The sequence below is a fragment of the Temnothorax longispinosus genome, chromosome 10, assembly GCF_030848805.1.
Source record: "Temnothorax longispinosus isolate EJ_2023e chromosome 10, Tlon_JGU_v1, whole genome shotgun sequence".
Lineage (NCBI taxonomy): Eukaryota > Metazoa > Arthropoda > Insecta > Hymenoptera > Formicidae > Temnothorax > Temnothorax longispinosus.
The window spans coordinates 5,442,267-5,461,168 of NC_092367.1; the positions used below are offsets into that span (position 1 = coordinate 5,442,267).

The 18,902-nt window shown below is 45.4% G+C and overlaps 1 protein-coding gene across 2 annotated transcripts in view; it reads left to right on the forward strand.

Moving 5' to 3' along the window:
- Positions 1-17,954, forward strand: part of Drgx (Dorsal root ganglia homeobox) — a 37,951-nt gene extending 19,997 nt beyond the window's left edge. Inside the window, exons 2-5 of one of the 2 annotated variants that reach the window (XM_071790698.1) lie at positions 1,305-1,539; positions 6,362-6,588; positions 10,846-11,279; positions 15,215-17,954. In XM_071790698.1, coding sequence (XP_071646799.1) covers positions 1,455-1,539; positions 6,362-6,588; positions 10,846-11,279; positions 15,215-15,725 — 1,257 coding nt within the window. In that variant the 5' untranslated portion in view covers positions 1,305-1,454 and the 3' untranslated portion in view covers positions 15,726-17,954. The remainder of the gene's footprint in view (positions 1-1,304; positions 1,540-6,361; positions 6,589-10,845; positions 11,280-15,214) is intronic. The other variant, XM_071790700.1, reaches the window with a different exon arrangement.
- The last annotated feature ends 948 nt before the right edge of the window (positions 17,955-18,902 follow it).

Sequence of the window (18,902 nt, forward strand, 5' to 3'; positions counted from 1 at the left end):
GAGACAGTGCAGCAGTGGCGGATAAAGGGAGAAGCGAGAGTTGAAGGGGAGACGCCGTGATGGAGCGAGCGAGATAAACAGCCGCATAGAGATAACGGGAGGGGGGCTAACGGCGGGCGCGGGCGGCCGGGGGCGGGAGGGTGGTCGTTGGTGATGAGGGGGACCGGGGGTATAGTTAGTGTACACCGGTTCTCTAAAGCCACTCGCGTGCACGCCGTTATATAACGAGAGAGAAACGGCGGGGCCCCGTAGGCACGCGCATGCGCGACATGCCGACCCATTATAAATTGATAACTCCGCCGTTTATTAAGTTCCACGACCGATGCCTGCTTAGGCAAAGAGCCCTCTACGCGTCGCGCCGCTTCTCTCTCTCCCTCCCTCTCTCTCTCTCTCATCCCGCGTGCAGCGCTCCTCTCTCGCCGATATATACATTATTTATTTACGCGAGTTTACAATCCCTCTAATGGGGATTGGCGTAATCGGCCACCCATCCGTTCCCCTCCGCGCCCTTGCCCTCCCCAGCATCCCGCCTGCCCCCCTCGTATAACCGCCCACCCCGCTGCAGCACGCCGCTGTCGCGCTCCCTCTTAATCATGTTTCACCCCGCTTTCGAAAATCCGCGCGTCGCACGGCGAAATCGGAAGTGGCTCCCGATGCTGCGCTTTTCGAGGGCCATCGCGATACTCCCCCGGCGGGTCCAGAAAAATCTGACCGGATGGAAGGGTGGGCATGACATAAGACGATTAGAGACGTGTCCATTATTTAATTTCAAATGTTTAGAATTTTTATCAAGTCAATGTAGACAGAGCAAGTGAAACTGGAGTTAAGTTTCAGAATTAAATTTGAGTCTAACTCGATCTCTTCTCGAAGACGAAGCTCTGTATAAAGGAGTTTGATTTTTACACATCTCTGATTGGTCTTTTCATATTAAATTCCTTTTATATTTTAACTTATTTTAGGAAAGGAGAATTTGTCAGTAATTCTTCACAAGCCTGATCTAACAACAGCCTTATTTACGCCAGTACATATCGCAAATTACCGATTTCTTCCTTGGATCTAATATTTAAATTTTAATAAACCCCACTGAAGGCAAAGAACTCTATCCTAGCGATCTATTAAGATAAGCAGGAGTAACGTTTAAATTGAAGCGCATTCCTGAAAATATTATTTTGTGATGTAAAAGGGAGCAATTGTGGGGAAAAAAAGCTCGCTTGAACCTCCGATTGTGGCGATCTTCCTCTCTCTCTCTTTTTTTTACCACGGAAGAGATCATGAAATCAACTGACACTGACGGGTGGTTGCAGATTGGCGCGGTCCACGCCCACCAGCCGAACAATAACCACCACCAGCAACAGCAGCAACAGCAACAACAGCCGTCGAGTCAACCGCAGGTGTCGGGTGCTGGCGCGGGAGGGGCCGGCGGGCCGGGGGGCGGCGTGGCCAGGGCCGGAGGCATGTTCTGCTACCACTGCCCCCCGGGCCTCCCAGCGCCGCGATTACCACCATCCCTGGAGTATCCTTTCGCCCCGACTCACCCCTGTAAGTAAAAATTCGATTTCTTCTGCTGCGGGCGCGCGCACACACGCGATATCTTCTTCTTTTTTACCTCGCGACTCGCCCCCTCGTCGACTTTCGATCGCGAAAGGCATACCGTGCGAAATCGCTGTAAAATGTTACAGGGAAATTTTTAGATTTATGCGCTGAGTAAGGAAAACAAGGAGGCAGTTTCGAACAGCAATCTTTCGAAAAATTATGTAAAATTATGTAAAATTATGTAAAATTATATGTAAAACTTTCATGTAAAACTTTAGGGACAAATAATATAAAGATGGAGAGAAGTGTCTAGATATTATATACGTAAATCGAATCAATATACAAATAATCGATCATTTTTCTCTTTCAACTTCTTCACTTTCACATTGATAAATTGTTAAAAGATTTCTACGTTATTGAGATTATTTTCACGAAAGAGGCGAAGGAAGAAACGCGAAAACAAATCCTGGGAAGAAAACATGATGGAGAGAACAGCGTAATCGAGACAGAAAGAGACACCGGGTATACAGCAAGGAAAGAGGCTCGGGGGAAGGTGAGGGGGAGCAGACTGATTGTACTGGCACTTGCTCTAGCGGAACACATCGATGAAGTTACATTACCGACTAGACCGAGTTACGCAAAGTGGACGCTACAAACTGGACGGCCGCTAAACTTAATTTGCACTTCGAGCCAACTTCCAGTTAAACCGCGTCCCGCCGGCAGTCGAGCCGAGTCACTACCCAGAACTTTGACGACAGTTTGCCTATTCACCGATCGTTTTCCAAGTCGCGTCCCATTCCCGATGACGAATTTCAGCGCGATCTGTCAAGCAACCTGATGTTCTCTCGACGTGTCTCCGGCCAGCGATGGTGATTTATCGTTATCGAATTATGGTTGCAAAATTTATTTCGCTAATTCCGGATTTCACTGAAACGGAAAGTATCTGATTTCGAAAATTTCATTTTTAATCACGACGAAATACAATATCAGGCTTTATAAATTATTATTAATTACGACTTTATGATTATACGGAGCGACTTGTAATTTCGATAAAAATAGCGCTATATGTGTTATCAAAAATTTATATACCAACAAGAAGAGATTTTTTCTCGTCCTCTTATATTGTTTTAATTATTTTTTTCATTATCAACACACACACATTATTCGTAGGAATATAGTATTTGTTTTAGCTCAATGATGCAGTAGCATATTACAATTCTGACTTTGACATCCGAGCAAATCTAACAAAAGCAACGAAGGGAGTTTGATCAAAAATCAATTTTCGCTATTCTATCAATTTTATGCTGTCATAAAATATACATAAATATCCCAAAAATCATTACCATTTATTTCACTCTGTGCCCAAATCGCTATTAGCAAATCCAAGAACGTGGGAAGTGTGACGCGCGCCCTATTCTCTATATTCTCTTTAAAACACAATACCCATTGAGGCTCATAAATGTGGGAGGCGCAGCGGTCTCTCTCCGGTAGATGATCGAACAGGGCGTCGAGGTAGACAGGGGGAAATTGGGGGTCCGGGGGAACGGGTGTCCTCAGGGACGTCCGGGCACCCTTCCAGCTCCCGATTGCCCCCTCGTCTGTCTCCCCCGGTCCCCGCTGGCTCGTAGCTCTCTATCTCTCCGTTCTCTCTCTCTCTCTCTGGCCTCCTCTACCCCCCGTTGGGATAAACAGATTAGGTAACTACGTGATAAGTCGGTAAGTGGGTTCCCTCGGCCCACGGTCCAGACCCACCGACATTCGCTCTAACATCTAACTACCTCGTTAGCGTCATTAGTAACGGTCGGGGTGTCATTAGATTTCGTTCTCTACGTGTAGTTTTTCCACGGGTCCACCACCGGTCTCCCCCCCCCTTCTTCTCTGGGTGCCTTCGAGACCTGCAGTCCGCAAGTGCAACGGATACGGGCGATCATGGAGGATCGTGACGCGCGTTTGGAATAATTTTGAATTGCTCGCCTACGCATGTAAAAATACAAAGTCAACGTAGACGGAGCAAATAAAATTAGAATTAAGTTTCAGAATTAAATTTTGAGTCTAACTCGATCTCTTCTCGAAGACGAAGCTCCTGTTTAAAGGAGCCTGATTTTTACATCTTTGATTTATCTTTACACATATATTGAAATCCTTTTATATTATATATTTCAACTTATTTTAAATTAATTTATAAAACAACTGATTACACGTGCAAATATCTATGTCATATATGTTATGCTAAAAAATTTAAATAAGTAAATTTAAAAAAATAAAAGCTACACGTAGGGAATGAAATCCAGCAATCTTATGCAATGATTTCTATACATTAAGAGTTTATTAAATCTTATAATCTTATCTCTAGAAAAGATATGAGATTTTGCTTCTTGTAAAAAACGCGTGAATTAATGATGTCCCATGCTTTCCTTGCGCGAAAAATTGATCGTTTCCTTCACGTTCTCTGTAGGCAAAATCAACAACAACGAAGCGTGTCGCGAAAAGAAATTGCACGTGCGTCCCGAGTGCAAAAGTCGCCAGGTCTTTCTCTCTCCTTCTCCCCCCCTTTCTCTTTTTCACTCTTTCTCCTCTGTACTCGGGATACTACTAATAAATTGGATCAGACCGACTCCCGATGAGTTGTACGAGTTGTCTGGATCCGGGCTTTTCTTCGGACCGACTCTAATCTAAGATCTTGAGTGGATTTCAGTTTGGGGCACCGGCAAATTTATTTAGCCACCGCGGTCGTCACCCGATTCGCTTCTCTATCTTCATTTTCTTTGCAGCCGCGGCAACAACGACGGTCGTTGCTTATCGATACACCGAGAATCGGGAAAAATTTTTTTTATATTACGGTGTATACTTCGCAAGATAACTGTACAGCTTCGTGGTTCGTCAATTCGACATTACGCACGAAAGAACTTCTCTTCTATCTTTTACAATCAAATAGTGTCGTTTAAAAGATATTCCACATGCGTGCAAAATATGCCGAGTAAAATTATATTATCGGATCATGTGTATTATATAATTGTCGTTTCTTGATTGGAAACGGCGATTCTCCAGGCAATTACGCGACAAACAAACACAACACCGTTCGTATATTACAACAAATCCGTATCGGGCACGATAATCATGCAGACGGGAGCGCGAGCGGAAACAAAGTTTTAAGTGCATCCGCGAGTCCGCAACGTCGTTAAACGCCCTGATAAAATACCGGCGGTCCGGAAAGCCCGAATCGTTTATTTTCGCGTGCGTGGTTTAGAGCGAAAATCCTCGCGGATCCTTGATATTAATCTTGCAAACGTTACGGGAGATCGCGGCGACCGTAGCGTATAATTGCGCGTCCGTGACAGTTATGAAAGTTCAGCGGCATCGGGGCGAAGCATCTCGATGCGCCTCTGTGGATGCAACCATGTGGCTCTGCAACCGTTGATGGCGCAACACCATCATGCGTCGTTATCCCTATCTCGCTTTCTCTCTCCTTCTATCGCCGTTATCATCCTCTGTGTCGAAAGGATGAAAGGGAGAGAGGGAAAGAGAAAGAGAGAAAGAGCAAAAGAGAGACATAAAGGGAAGAGGGTAAAAGAGAGGAGGAAGAGGAGACATTGTGCGCGCGAGCGAAAGAGAGACGGCCGGAGAGAGAGTGGCATGAATTTTTATGAGCTTAGGAAATTAATTTGTGTTTTTCGCTAAGCCGGGGCTTAGCGCCGCGGTAATTAATTGCGCTGATTGCTCTGCATCATTGATGAGCGGTTCCGGCCGCGCTTCGTAACGTCTGCTCCCACTTCGCGTCTCGTTGTATGCGCGTGTATCCCGACCGATGCCTTTATATCGGCGCTACACTTTTCGATCCTTCGTGTGCGCGCGCGCGATCACAGTTAACCACGTTTCCCTGAACATTTTTAATTAATATGCGCCCTGTCTGCTCGCGTAATTGCAACGGCGAGACAAAATATGCGTGCTGGGGTCGTACCAAAATAATACGCAGAGGCAATATAATTACGTATTAATAAATTTCTGTTGAAATGTCAAATCGAATATGAAATGATCATACTATGACCTTTCTGATGAAATATCCGAATTTCTATATTAATAGTTCCGAACGGCAGAAAGATGTTGAGAAAGATGTTTCGATACGAAGAATTCAATTATTATACGCTTGCTAAATTGAATTCAATTAAATTGAATTAATTTACGTTTACCGTGTACGGCTCTTCTATTATCCAATGGTACAACTTATTTGCATTAATAAGCAATAATGTAAACTATCCCAAATTCCCTGCGAAAAAGCACGAAATTATGTTGATCATTTTATTTTGCAATAACGCTTGCCGTATAAATTTGAAAATTCCGCGAGATTGTCAGTAACTCACAAGTTTCTCGAAGTTACCGAGTTTCGCAAACCCTAGTCAAGCACAGGCAAATATGCGGAGTACCGAACTAAGTTCTCCTGGAACTTCGCAAATTCGAATCTATCAAGAATTAAAAGGCGAAACTTCGTCGAACTCGTCCCTCTGAAGTGAAAATACTTTCTTTATATCGTCGCAACACGTATCATTAACATTAATTATAAAAACGTGTTATATAATTAATCTATTAACGCTATATAATTAACGTATTATATAATTGAAATAAAAATTAATTCGAAATATTTTTGATATTTATATTGGTACCTATATCGATTTACTATCGCTCGACTCGTGTAGTCGTTATCACTTGTTTCATCGACACTAACTGTGTTTCGGGATCCTCGCGTGGAAAACGAAATTCGCGCAAATTAGCAATTAGGAATTACAGAAGCGATATTCTACAAACGTATACGAAATAAACAACTGCTTTGCAGTACTCTCCGGATTTGTTACAGATACTAGTTACTCCGCCTATCACCCAGCACTGCACGGAGTTGGCGAGGATTCCTTCGTGCGGAGGAAGCAGCGCCGAAACAGGACAACTTTCACCCTCCAGCAACTGGAGGAACTCGAGTCCGCCTTCGCGCAGACTCACTATCCGGACGTCTTCACGAGGGAAGATCTGGCCATGAAGATTAATCTCACGGAGGCTAGAGTGCAGGTGAGCATGATAATGATACACGTGGAGATCTCTCTTTCACCGCCGAACTTTTCAATCCAATTGTCCTACAACTATCCCATAAAGTCTCGCGATCCTACAACCTGAATTAGATTCTTTTTTCGGATTATGAATATTTTTCAAGTACACAAAAAGCAGCCGGGTGCGTTGCTGAATTATCATTAACATAATTATTTACTTTGTTCACTTTTATTTTCTCAGTTCTCATAAAGTATCTTGCTGCATGTAATGTAATAATGTCTATAATCCGGTGAAAATTATAAAAAAAAGAAGGATCCATTAGAATAAGGGAGACGAATAAATTTATGGCATCAGAAGCACTGTGCATTATATTTAAAGATATATTAAAACAGGTTACTTGAAAGTATGCTAATCACGTTGTATAATCACGTTTATTCGATAACATGAAAGCACGTGCATTAAAACTTCACAGAATGTTCGCATGCTCGCGTCCCGAGCATTGGCAGCAGCGAGCTTAATCTTTTAATGCGTCTCAGCGCATTGAGATTGGATTCCGCGTTTTAATGCGATGAGAAAATTACGCGCGGCAACCCGGTAATTTTTTGTCCGCCTTCGTAGAGCGCTAAGTAGAGAAATTCCGAGAACATTTTTCGCGCTTTACGTTTTTCGCGTAATATTTCCGCACAGGGAGCGCACAATAGAATGTATATTACCCGCCTACGTATCCATTAGTATCCAAATGATTATATCGCGAAAAATATGCGTAAACCGGATTTCCGCGATTCAAAGCGAAATTTCGACAATTTTTTTTTTTATCGATTTTTGTCCTTTGCCACTCCCGGGTTTTAAAAATTTGCCATATTTATAATTTATCGTACGAAAAATAACGCGTCGTATATTTTATGCATGATGTTACGCGACGGGAAACACGCGAGATTTAGTCGCAGGATGAAAATGTTTTGGGGCTTCAGTAACTGATTGAAAATTAAAAAGAAAATCTGTAAAAGTTCGCGATTATGATCGATTGTCTGCGGCTGGTACGGTGTGTTGCCGCAAAAGCGAGAGCGTATGTGTACAGAGGGGCGAATCGGACAGAATGGGAGGACGGAGGAGGAGCCCTGGACCCCCAAGAGGCGCGCTGACACCCTCGACCTGACGTAATCTTCTGACAGAGTAAGCCGGTAATCTCCGGGATTACTTTGTACTCCCGACTACGTCCTCACGGCCATATTTACTCACGCCGCGGTAATTCGCGCTGAGAATCCCTGCAGCGTAACAGCGATTCCAGCCTAAAATCCTGTCGGAACATCTGCAGAGGATATCTGATTACCAATGGCGGGCTTTTGATTTCTCGGCAGACGCCAACATGCATCTCCGTTGAGTTTCGGACGATACCTTTTGACAGCTTTCGCAATTTCCAACTCAAATATACCTCGATAATCAAAACTCCGGCTGTATTTGTAACACTATCAATTCGATTTTCTATTATAATTATATTTCACGAAACGTTTTTTTTTTTTTTTTTAATAATTACACATAGTGTAGAACATAGCTCGTGTGTTCTGACAAACCCGAAAGAGTTGTATCTCGGCGCTTTCGCCCTTCCGTCATTAATATCCTGACTCGCGAAGGATCCTCGATCACAAAGTCTAAGAGGCAGCCTGGCGTGCATTGTGCGGATTTACGAAGCCGAGAAGGCTGCAATCTTTACGAGAGAGACGACGGTGTGTACACATGACAATGAAAGAGACAGAAGGGAGGCGGATGAGGAACAGAGGGGGAGCGAGAGAGAGAGAGAGAGAGAGAGGCGGTTGGTCTGACTGTGACGCAATTACGGCGCAGACTCATTGTTTCATTAGCGAAGACAAAGGGAATCTGGAATAATGGACAAATAGGCGCGTTTACGTAGCGCCCGTCCTCTTCTCCAGGCTCCAATTAGAACCTCCTAGAGGGGCGACGGGCGGGGGAGGGTTGAAGGAGGGTCCATTGTATCGTCGAGGCACGTACCATACGACATCTCGTCACATACGGCGGGCGTGCGTATATATCTCCTCGCACACGCAACGCGTGTACGTGTGTGCGTAACGTTTGCTCGCACACGTACGTGCATGCATGTGCGAGGCGGCAATTACCGGCGTGCGTGAATTAGACGCGCCGCGCCGCGCCGCGTCAAACGCCGCTCGCACCTGCGCTCGTGCGACGCGACGCGATCCCTGGACCGGGGATGCTGGGCACCGCCGATTACATTGGCTCTCCTATTTTCGGCGATTGGATTTCGCGAAACTCTTCACTTCTCTTCACGTAGTTATCTACGCTACTTTGGAGTTATAAAATGCAGAACATTTTTACGAACCGCGGATCGAGTGCCTCGAGAAAAGTAGTTTATCAGTATGAATCAGTATGAAAATATTAGTATCTCTATCTGTGTACGACAGTTTTGACGAAATTATTTGAATCCACGAATTGCGTTCGGGAATTGAGAAACGAGAAGGAAATTTTTGTAAACGTGAATTTATTAAAGAGCGAACATTTTTCAATTTACAAGCTGTTGAAAAAACAGCTTTCCGTGAATTAATCAGTAGTTATCGTTGTCACCGTTTTAAAAAGCGTATCACAATGATACGTGCGATCGGTAATCCCGCGACAAAGAGCGACATTGCACATTCGTTTAACGAGGGTGCGGCCGATTAAAAACATTTTACGCCCATTATCAACGAATTTCAGATTAAATTTGTATTGAAAAAAAAGTGGAGAGAGGAAATATCGCGCGAGGGTGGAAGAGAAAACGACGGTGATCCCTACGGAACCATGGCTTTTGTTCCCAGCTATTATTCGCCCCTCCTCCCCCGTAACCCTTAGGATATTATTATATCTCCCCGGCTGCCGCCCTATCCTCCATCCTCCCGCGATGCTCGAGGTGGCGGTGAAGAGTCGTGCCCATCGTATTTATTTTATTAAACCATTTTCCGAGCTTCCTCCTGCGAAAGTTCCGTGCTCGAATGTAAGATAATCATTTTCCAGACCCATTACACAGGATAGGATGTGCCAATCCTATTTCAGCTCTTCCTACTAAGGACTATTTTTTATGAAATCCGTAGTTTGTTCTTTTCTTAAATATATTTTGCACAATCTTTCCCTTTCAAAATAATTTTCCTCGAAAACCGTGCAGTTGTCCAATGAAATTTACGCTATATTTTTCAACGCAATATCACTTTATATGGCACATCGGATATTTTCTGGGCAACGAATTTTTCGAATCAACTAATTTTTACGTCCTATAAAACATAGCTCTGATTACAAATAACGTTTTACTTACTAGTTGACGTATCCGGCACGCCGAATGAGGATTCCGCGCCAGTACCAAGTTATCGTACACCCATTGTCGGGACAAAAGTCAGCGGCGGAGAACCGCTGGGTGTAATAAAGTCTATTTCAGCCGGTATTATGTCAAGTTAGCCTCGTTAGCGGAACTCGAGCTTTTTAAAAAACACTCGGCCGCCGTGGTTGCTGTCGGCTCGTTGAACATGCACGACGGAAAGTGCCCCCGGCCTCCCACAACGACCCCCTCCCCTCCCCCCACACATTCGCCCAACCAACCTGCCGCACCCTCGTGCTTTTCTCTGCCTCAGAATGCCATCTCCCCCGCGCATGCAATTATCCTTGCACATTTGCGGACGTTGCGGAGTGCCGTAGGTACGACCGTCCGTCTCATTTTTCTCCATCACCCGTCTGCCTCTCGTCCGTCGTTTCTGTGACTTTCGCGAGACTTAACCCTCTCGTCCGCGCGCGCGGTACAGTCAGATGACTGAGATGTCGAGAATTGAATCAGAGAATTATGCAAACTTCCGCGAAGTTGGCTTTTGAGAAGTTTAACTTCCCTGGATGCACGTATATCGCGATATGATATATTTATTCATATTTAGTGTAATCCTAAAATTGTATTATGGAAGACATAAAACATATATTAAAGATACAAAATAAAAGCGCGGGGCAAAAGTTGTTATATTAGGGGGTGAGTGTGTAACAGATAATGTAACAGATTTGAATGTATATTTCTTCTACATTTATGTATCAATTAACGACGAACTGAATATTAGCAATATATTTTTTGTGTAAAAAAAATTTATCGACTCATTTAAAAAAAAAGTTAATTCAGTAACTTTACTTATAAAGCAGAAACTTCTGCATCAAAGTTACGCTTTCCACTTCCCACTATCGATTCCTTGAAGCTTAAGCATAAGGTTAATCTATTTTAACGGCGGCGATCGTAATTTTCAGGTATGGTTCCAAAATCGGCGGGCGAAATGGCGTAAGAGTGAACGACTGAAGGAGGAGCAACGCAAACGCGAGGGTGGAAACGGGAGTAGTGGCGGTGGCGGCGGCAGCGGTGGCGGCAGCGGTAACATAGAATCTTCCGCTTTGGCCGCGCCGACGTCCTCGTCGGCGGGCCCGAGTCCCACGGGGAACGATCCGGAGGGCACCACGACGAGCAGCAGCGCTGCCGACACGGAGGACGCCGTGGCGGAGGGGACCGGGGGCGGTGGCGGCGGCGGCGGCTCCAGGAGCCCCAGCACGACTTCCGCCTCGGTCAGTCCCCGGCCCCAGCCAAGTCAGCCGTCCCTGGGTGGCGTCTCGACGCCACCGCCGACCCCCATAAGGGCGCCGCCGCCGCCGCCGAGCACCGTGGGGGGCCTCGGACCACCCGCCGAGAGGTGAGCTCTTAGCTTCGTTTGTATTTACGTCTTTAGGAAATATCTTCCTCCTCCTTCCTGAGCTCCTCTCTCTCTACCTCCCCTCCCCAACCCCTTATAAACTCTCGGACGATTTCAACGAATAAGTGGGTGCAAGCGCCGCTGAACATCGCCGGCCGGATGCTCGATACGCGCCATTAAACCACTCTACGTGACGGCATCGCTGCCCCCGACGCTGCCACCGGTTAAGCCGCTTCTTCTCCCGGCAGCGGCTCCCCCTTCACCTCTCCCGCGCGTCGTCATCATATAGCCACTCGTATAATCGCGATAATCGTCGCCTCGTTAAACTGCAGCTTCCACGGGAGTCAGCGACGGCGATAGTGGCGGGGGTGGCGAGGCGTTACGCGCCGCTTTTCGCTCTGGACTTTTGTCTCGTGAAACTAAATGGCGTCTCGCGTTTACGACTCCGCATGTCAACGGAAAGAAACGTCGAGACGACGAGCTAAAGAGTTTGCAACGGATAAAAAGGTTAAAGAGCTGGCGACGGTTTTTCGCGGAAATTTCGCGGAAGCACCGGCAGCAAGCGGATTAACGTGTTTCGAAATTATTGACTTTTGCAAATGTGCAAATTGCCAGTCACATTAATATATAATTTCGTATTATGGAAGAGCAATAACTTCATATGTTTCTTTCGTCTATGGACTTACATGATTTTACATAAATATTCTATAAATGCTATAGGTAATAATTTACTTATAAATAAATAAATAAAACAATTTTCCATGATAAAACGCATTTTGATATCTCTCTTCTTATGTTCTACGAAAATATCTGTTTGTATAAATATCTATTTATTTTATCAATGTTTGAGATATTATAAAGGAAAGTTCGATGTAAGTGTGTGCACAGAAAATATAGAAAAATATTTGTACCACATAAAATATTTCTACGAGAGACGCGTTTCATCGGCCGCGTGCATAAGGGAGCCGGAGCACGAGTCCGAAGAATCGAAAAGGGGCGATTTATCCCGCTCGCGATTCTCTCTTTCCGCGGGGACGGAGCATTCGTTTATAATCCCCGAGACGACGACGGTGGGCTCTCCCTCTCTCGCTCTCTCTCTCTCTCTCTCTCTCTCTCTCTCTGCGGATCGACGTGGAGGCCGGGAACAAAAAATGCCGAAAAACACACGCGTATAGCAGATACGCGTAATACTTGCGAGAGGAGGGCACGTTAGATGTCGACAAGAACGACGAAGAGCGTAGGCGGGAGGGTTCAAGGGGGGACGGTGGGACTGGTACCGAGGTCGAGGGAAAAGGTAAAGAAGAAACGGCAGGAAGATACTCCTTCGTCGTCCCCGCAGTTGTAATTTATTTAAAACCGCTCGCCGTAAATATATCCCCATCATTTATTCAGATGAACGGCGAAGCTCCTGCTGGGGGTCGCGGGCGAAGGGGGCGGAGGACGGGGGAGAGGAGGGTGTAAGCTCTGCGTTCCTTCTTACCTTAGTTCTACCTAGCTACTTTAAGAGCGACTGACTTCGTGCTACTGTATAGGGGCGGATCCGCGTCGCAAAGACGTTGTCTCGTCGCCAGATCGCTCTTTTGTCTCGCGATTCTCTTAGGAGGTTGCGTAAGAATTGATTACGCGTTACTCTTGTTAGCCCGGTGCGAAGCAGGTACTTTGTTTCAGAAATTGCACCTGGTATTCAACTGATAAAACGACGCGCAACCCTTCCGAATCAAAAGATCGACTCAGCTGAGGTGGTCATAATACGAATGCAAAAGAGTTCGTCACTCTATCCATTAAAATTTGTATTTTAAAAACTAGTTAATTGCAATGTGTGTAAACGATATCACGATAATACATTCGTCTCGGAATCGTGCCCTATCACTTTTATTACTCGCTTTAACTCCCACGCTATATTCGCTACCGCCGGAGCTGAAAGCGTTTAATGTTATTGAATTTTAAATAAAGATTTTAATGGAGTCTTATTACGCGGGAAACGCGACCTCGTCTAGGTAATATCGTAGTTATCGACGTCGTTACTTATCTAGAAGCGATTATAGGATACAAAAACTAGATAAGTAAAATGGAGCACATAAATATTAAATAAAATAACTAAAGTGATCACACGTGTTCGACTGAATAACGGGCTCGATAATGAAAATAGAAAAAAATATTTTAAATTATCGATTTGATGTTTTCCACTTAGAAAGATGTAAGAATTTAAATTTGCATTTAATATGTAGCTCGTATATGTACAATTTGTTTTTATAGCCGAATAATATCACAGTCGTAATTGATAATGTCCATGTTTGATTTTATAAATAGAGAATATAGTAAAATTAATGCAAAATTGATTGTCTAAAAATCTCATTCTATCTTAAGTTATTATTGTTTTCTCTTAAAAATGATTAGCGTTTCTTTTTTTTCTCGCAATAATTTTTTGCGTCCCAAAGGGGCGCGCGGATGCTAATCTTACGTCGTTTCTGCGAGAGGTAATCTGCGTTTCAGCCGTCACCCCTCGTACACCGTAACTCGACACCGTAACTCAGTGCCGAGGCAAACGCGTCGATAACATAGGAGGATATACTAAGTCGCGCTTCGTCCATCACGTCAGCGCGTGGCACCGGTGTGCACGTATGCATTTGCATGTGTGTGCGCGCGCGCGCGGCAAGTAAACGAGCGCACGTAAGCAAGGCGCACGGTAGACTACGCGGCTAATTGCCGCTAATTATCGCGCTTACCGCGGTTCGGCTCTTCCTCTCGCCGCCGCCGTCGCCGTCGCCGTCGCCCCCGCGCGCGTTGCGGTTTACCACCCCTTTCCCTTCCCCTTTCCCTCTTCCCCGATTCAACCCCTCCCCCCAGGCAACCACCTGAAATCCGTTACTCTGGCCTGCCGACGAACTGCGTCTTTCCTGCCCCCGTCGCCCCGCACACCCCACTAACGACCTAAATGCCGTGGGCTGCCTGCCCTAACTCCTGCCCGCCCCCGCGCGTCCTCCGCCATCCTCTCCTCCTCCTTCCCTCCCCGCCCCCTCTCCCTGATCTCGGCTCCGACTCGAGTACCGACTCGAGCTCGTTACATTAATTAAACAATATTTGCGATTAATATTTGAGATAATCATCAGCGCCTCAAAGCAGCCTCCGCTCCTCTCGGAGGATGCGGAACATCGCGCGTGCTAATCGGATTAGCGCTTGTGAGGCTGCGGCTCCTTCTCTCTTTCTCTCTCTCTCTCTCTCCCTACCCCATCCGTTCTCGGTTTCCGTCTTTCTCTCGCACTTCATTCGCGTCTGCCTGTCTGTCTCTTGCTTTCGCTACGCTGATACGCCGGTAGTTGGAATCGCGCGAAATTGCGACGTCCTTTTGGCGATAATCGCACCGCTTGAAATAGCGTTAATTCGCGGACGAGTTAAGGATCGTTTCCGGCGTGACGATTGAGATGTTTCTGTGTCTACGTGTATCAGTGCGCGTCAATTGTGCTATTATTGTTACTTTAAGAAATTACGAAATAAGAAAGACGGAATAATATACTTTTGTCACTTTGAAACAAAAAGTATATCGTATTTTTAAAATATCAGTCGAGGACGAGATCGCTTTGTTCTAATCTTAAAAAAAAATTAAGCTCTTACATCGAAATGTTTAATCAAACTCCATTACATTTTTGCATTAAATTCCCCATTGAAGTATATGACTTTCGATAATAAAACGAGAACATTTCAATGTGGTGGAAAATTATTCCTATTCTTGCCAGGTTTAAAAATTCATCCAGTCAGCGATTCTAATATTAAACACGAGAGAAGCGCATTCGACTCGAAACCATTTTTAAATTTAAAAATTAAATTTGTACTTTGTCGTATGTTTCGTATATTACGTGTTCTTAACGCTACCTTTATGTCCTTTTATGTTTTTATGTTCCATTTATATTCATTTTTCCCTCTCGTCGAACTTTCAGTACCACGGGGATAGGCGCGGGCTTCAGGCCGGTGGAACCGCCGACGTCCATCTTCTTCTCGCCTCACCTGGCCGCCCAGTTCTCGCCACCGCTCTTCGGTAACAAAGTCGTCAGCAGCGCGTCGACATCGCTGACCTCGACGACGCCATCGTTGTGGACCACCAGCGACCAGCATCGGCCGAGCAGCCTTCAGGAAATGTTGTCTTGGTCGCCGACCGGCTGGCCCGGTTCAATTTGCGGCTGTTGCAAACCCGGCGCCGCCGGCACCGGCGCCACCGATCTCCATCGAAGTAACAGTCTGGCCGAGCTCCGGAGGAAAGCTCAGGAACACTCGACCGCCTCGGCTCTCCTCGGCGGCCTCGCCGGCTTCCCCGGAGGGTTACCCCTGCCTCTGCCCTTGCCGCTGCTCCCGCCCCTGTTGGGTCTCTCCAGGCGGCCGGAGCATCACCACCATCATCACCTGCCTGGCGTGGTGCATCAAATACAACCCACCACCAAGGAAGATCCCTAGGATCGCCTCCACGAATGCCGGAATCGTCTCGTAGACGCGAGATATAAGTCGCAAAAGGATATTCCACGCGTATCGGACGGTCGCAAAGTCGAAGCTAGACAGCGATATAGCAATCTCGGTGAGTTCGGATCTCGATGCTATGTAGAAGCTGAAGAATGTTGTATAGGATGTTATAAATATATTTATATAGAATGTTATATGTTTCTGTGTTTTTTCATATAAGGAGAATTATTTTTCTAACTTCTTTGAAGTAAATACTACCGGGAGAAGTAGTCTTTCAAAATTAGATTTAACGAAATTTAGTCCCTCTAAGTTGTTGATTTCATTGAGTTAATAATGATTTAAATTCTTCGAGAGTACAGCGTCGAAAATTGAACTCATCGATGTTACACCGCCAATCTTTGTGTAAGTGCTTTCCTTATTATAATTGCATTTTAATCTTCTCGTATTTTTTTAAACGGAAAAAAAGTCTTTTCTGAGTTTCGACGTTGTGATAGTTCAGGCGAGTTTAAGGGTCCCAATTCCGGAAGACGACGAAGAATTAACGAACCACAATGCTACGAGGTGATAACTTTGGCTCGGTAAGGCGGCTCGTGCAAACACTGCAAACTGTATATTCATATTGTCTTCGATTGCGACTTGTTAAAATAAACATGGCGCAAATTCTGTTAAGAACTTGCGCAATCCTGATGAAAACTTATTTCAGCTCACACAACGCGTTGATTATTAGAAGAAATTTCCATTTACGACAAATTTGACAAACAACTTTATTTTTAGTTATATAATAGAAGACGGGATCGATTTTGCAAAGTTTTCTATAAAGTGCCGTTTAATTTGCGCTTCTCTCTCTTTAAAAGTTACCAATTGATTGTTTGTGATTACTCCCGATGTTAATCGGCTCTCTATCGTTTTTGGATTTTAATAAAAATGGAAAACAAACAAGATACCATTAATACTCATTGCATATGCAATAAACCGTTGAATAATGCAGCACTATCAATTTGCAGATTACTTTGTTATATCCGCGAGCGATGTAAATAGGCGGGGGTGCATTACAATAATCTTCCGTAGTATTCTCAGACACATAAAACTTTTTCTCACATATGTAATCAGCAATAGCGTCTAAAATCTCCATATTATGCAGAAACTTATATTTTATTTATTGCCCTAACTTGCGACCCAGACATAGTTTGTATCGCCACTATTCACTATCTACAACGTATGAAAATCGTTGAGTTCCAGATGTATCGTAACAAGTTTGGCGAATCCGTTAATCATAGCGAGGAGCATTTAAGAAAAATTCTGCGAGAGGAGGGAGCCAGATTTCTGACTGACTTTCTGAATTTGGAATGGCTAATACGCGTCGCGATACGTTTGTATTGTACATAATGAGAACAAATGCGCGCGCGTGCGCGCGGCGAGAACAAGGACGAGAACGACTTGTGCGGAGACTGTGTAGCAAAGTGTTTACGGATGGTTTCGTTTCTTTCCACGCGAGTAAGAAGACGCGACGGACCAACACGTGCCTGATGCGCTGTATATTCAATTGCTCGACATACTCGACCAGTCGATTCGTTCAAGCCACGCGGACAGGTTCGAGTGTGCATTCATCGTAAAATTCCTACGTGCGGGAGTTGAAACCGATGTAATCTCGGTTCAGATTTCGATACTGCTCTGTCAGAAAATGAGAAAACGTCTTGGATATCCCTTGAATTTAATTAATCTCACGGAGATTATGTGGGTTTTAATCCCCGGCTATAGGTAAAGCGAAGAAACTCGTTTCGAGTTGGCTACTACTCTTATATGCCTTATAAAAAAAAAATTCGTCGATCGCCCGGCAATATTAACCGATTTCAGATCTTTGCTACGTTTGCGAGTATCGTAATTCATCAAATAAAATCCGTCGTTTTGGCGCAAGGATCAAGGAACGAGCAGAAGAGAAGGCGGAATGATCACGGAACGGATTTGGTTTGATAATTACGCGATAAATTCGACGAGATAACGATAATTCCATTTATGTCGTAATCCCACTGGATTTTCGCGAAGCGAAAGGAAAGCGTAGAAGCGAAACGGACGTAGTTGTTTGTAGAGACCTGTATATTACCTCCCGATAAATAGCCAGTGCTAATCAAAGATAGTCTAATGAGAAGTATAGTATAAGGTAGCGGATTAACTGTGTAGAACTGTGGTAGCGATATATCGAATAAACTTGTTCTCTCATGTGATGAATCCTGATGTATATAAATCATTCGTTCGCATAATTATTTTAGCCGTCTCCTCCCCATATACGTGAGCTCCCGTAAGGGTATCCGAACTCAGTTATCCCGGCATCTCGCTCCATCCGTCCGATTTTCCGTCCCGAAAATTCCGATTCCGTAACTTATTTTGCTGCTGTATAGCACGTTACCGCAAGATTGCATATCGCGGATATCGCTCCGCGATTCGATCTCGGCGCAATAAGTTCCCCATCCTCGCGTCCGCCAATGGCATCGGAGCATCAAGAAGCGCTCTCCTTCGATTCCGTATAGACAAATAATTGTGCCATAACTGAGAACAGCCGAGGACCGACCCGCGACGAGTAGAAACCAAGTAAAAACATAGGAGGTGGAAGAAATAATGCAACGGCGCGAGAGAAGAAGAGAGAAAGAGAGAGAGAGAGAGAGAGAGAGAGAGAGAGAAAAGACGCGGCCCTCGCGGAAGTGGAAACGAATCGCGGTAGAAGGGCGAAAGAAGGTAAAGGGGCGCGAGTCAGCGAAGGTAGCGGCAAGGGGCGAGGGGAGGACGACGGAGGGCGAAGGGGGGGTGTTGGCAATCAATGCTCCTCATAAGAAAAGCTCGCCCTCTCTTATGGGATCAACCCTCCTCGAGGGTACATGCCGAGTCTTCTCGCGGAGTAAAAAGAAAGGAGAGAAAGTACGCGGAGGGGTATAGGAGAAGGTAGCGGTGGAGGAAGGAGATGAGAGAGGATGGCGGTGGCGCGGGAGGGCGAGACGGAGAAGCGAGCGAGGGGGTTGTTCCCGGCTCGACCAACCAGCGGCAAGACGCCATTGATCGGCACGTGGCTCCCGGTTGGTGCAACGAATTCCGCCGGGGGTGGAAGGGAGGGCAGCTCTTCTGCTTCCGCGGCGGCGGCGACGGAGGTGGTGGTGGCGATGGCGAAGGAGACGGGGATGGTGG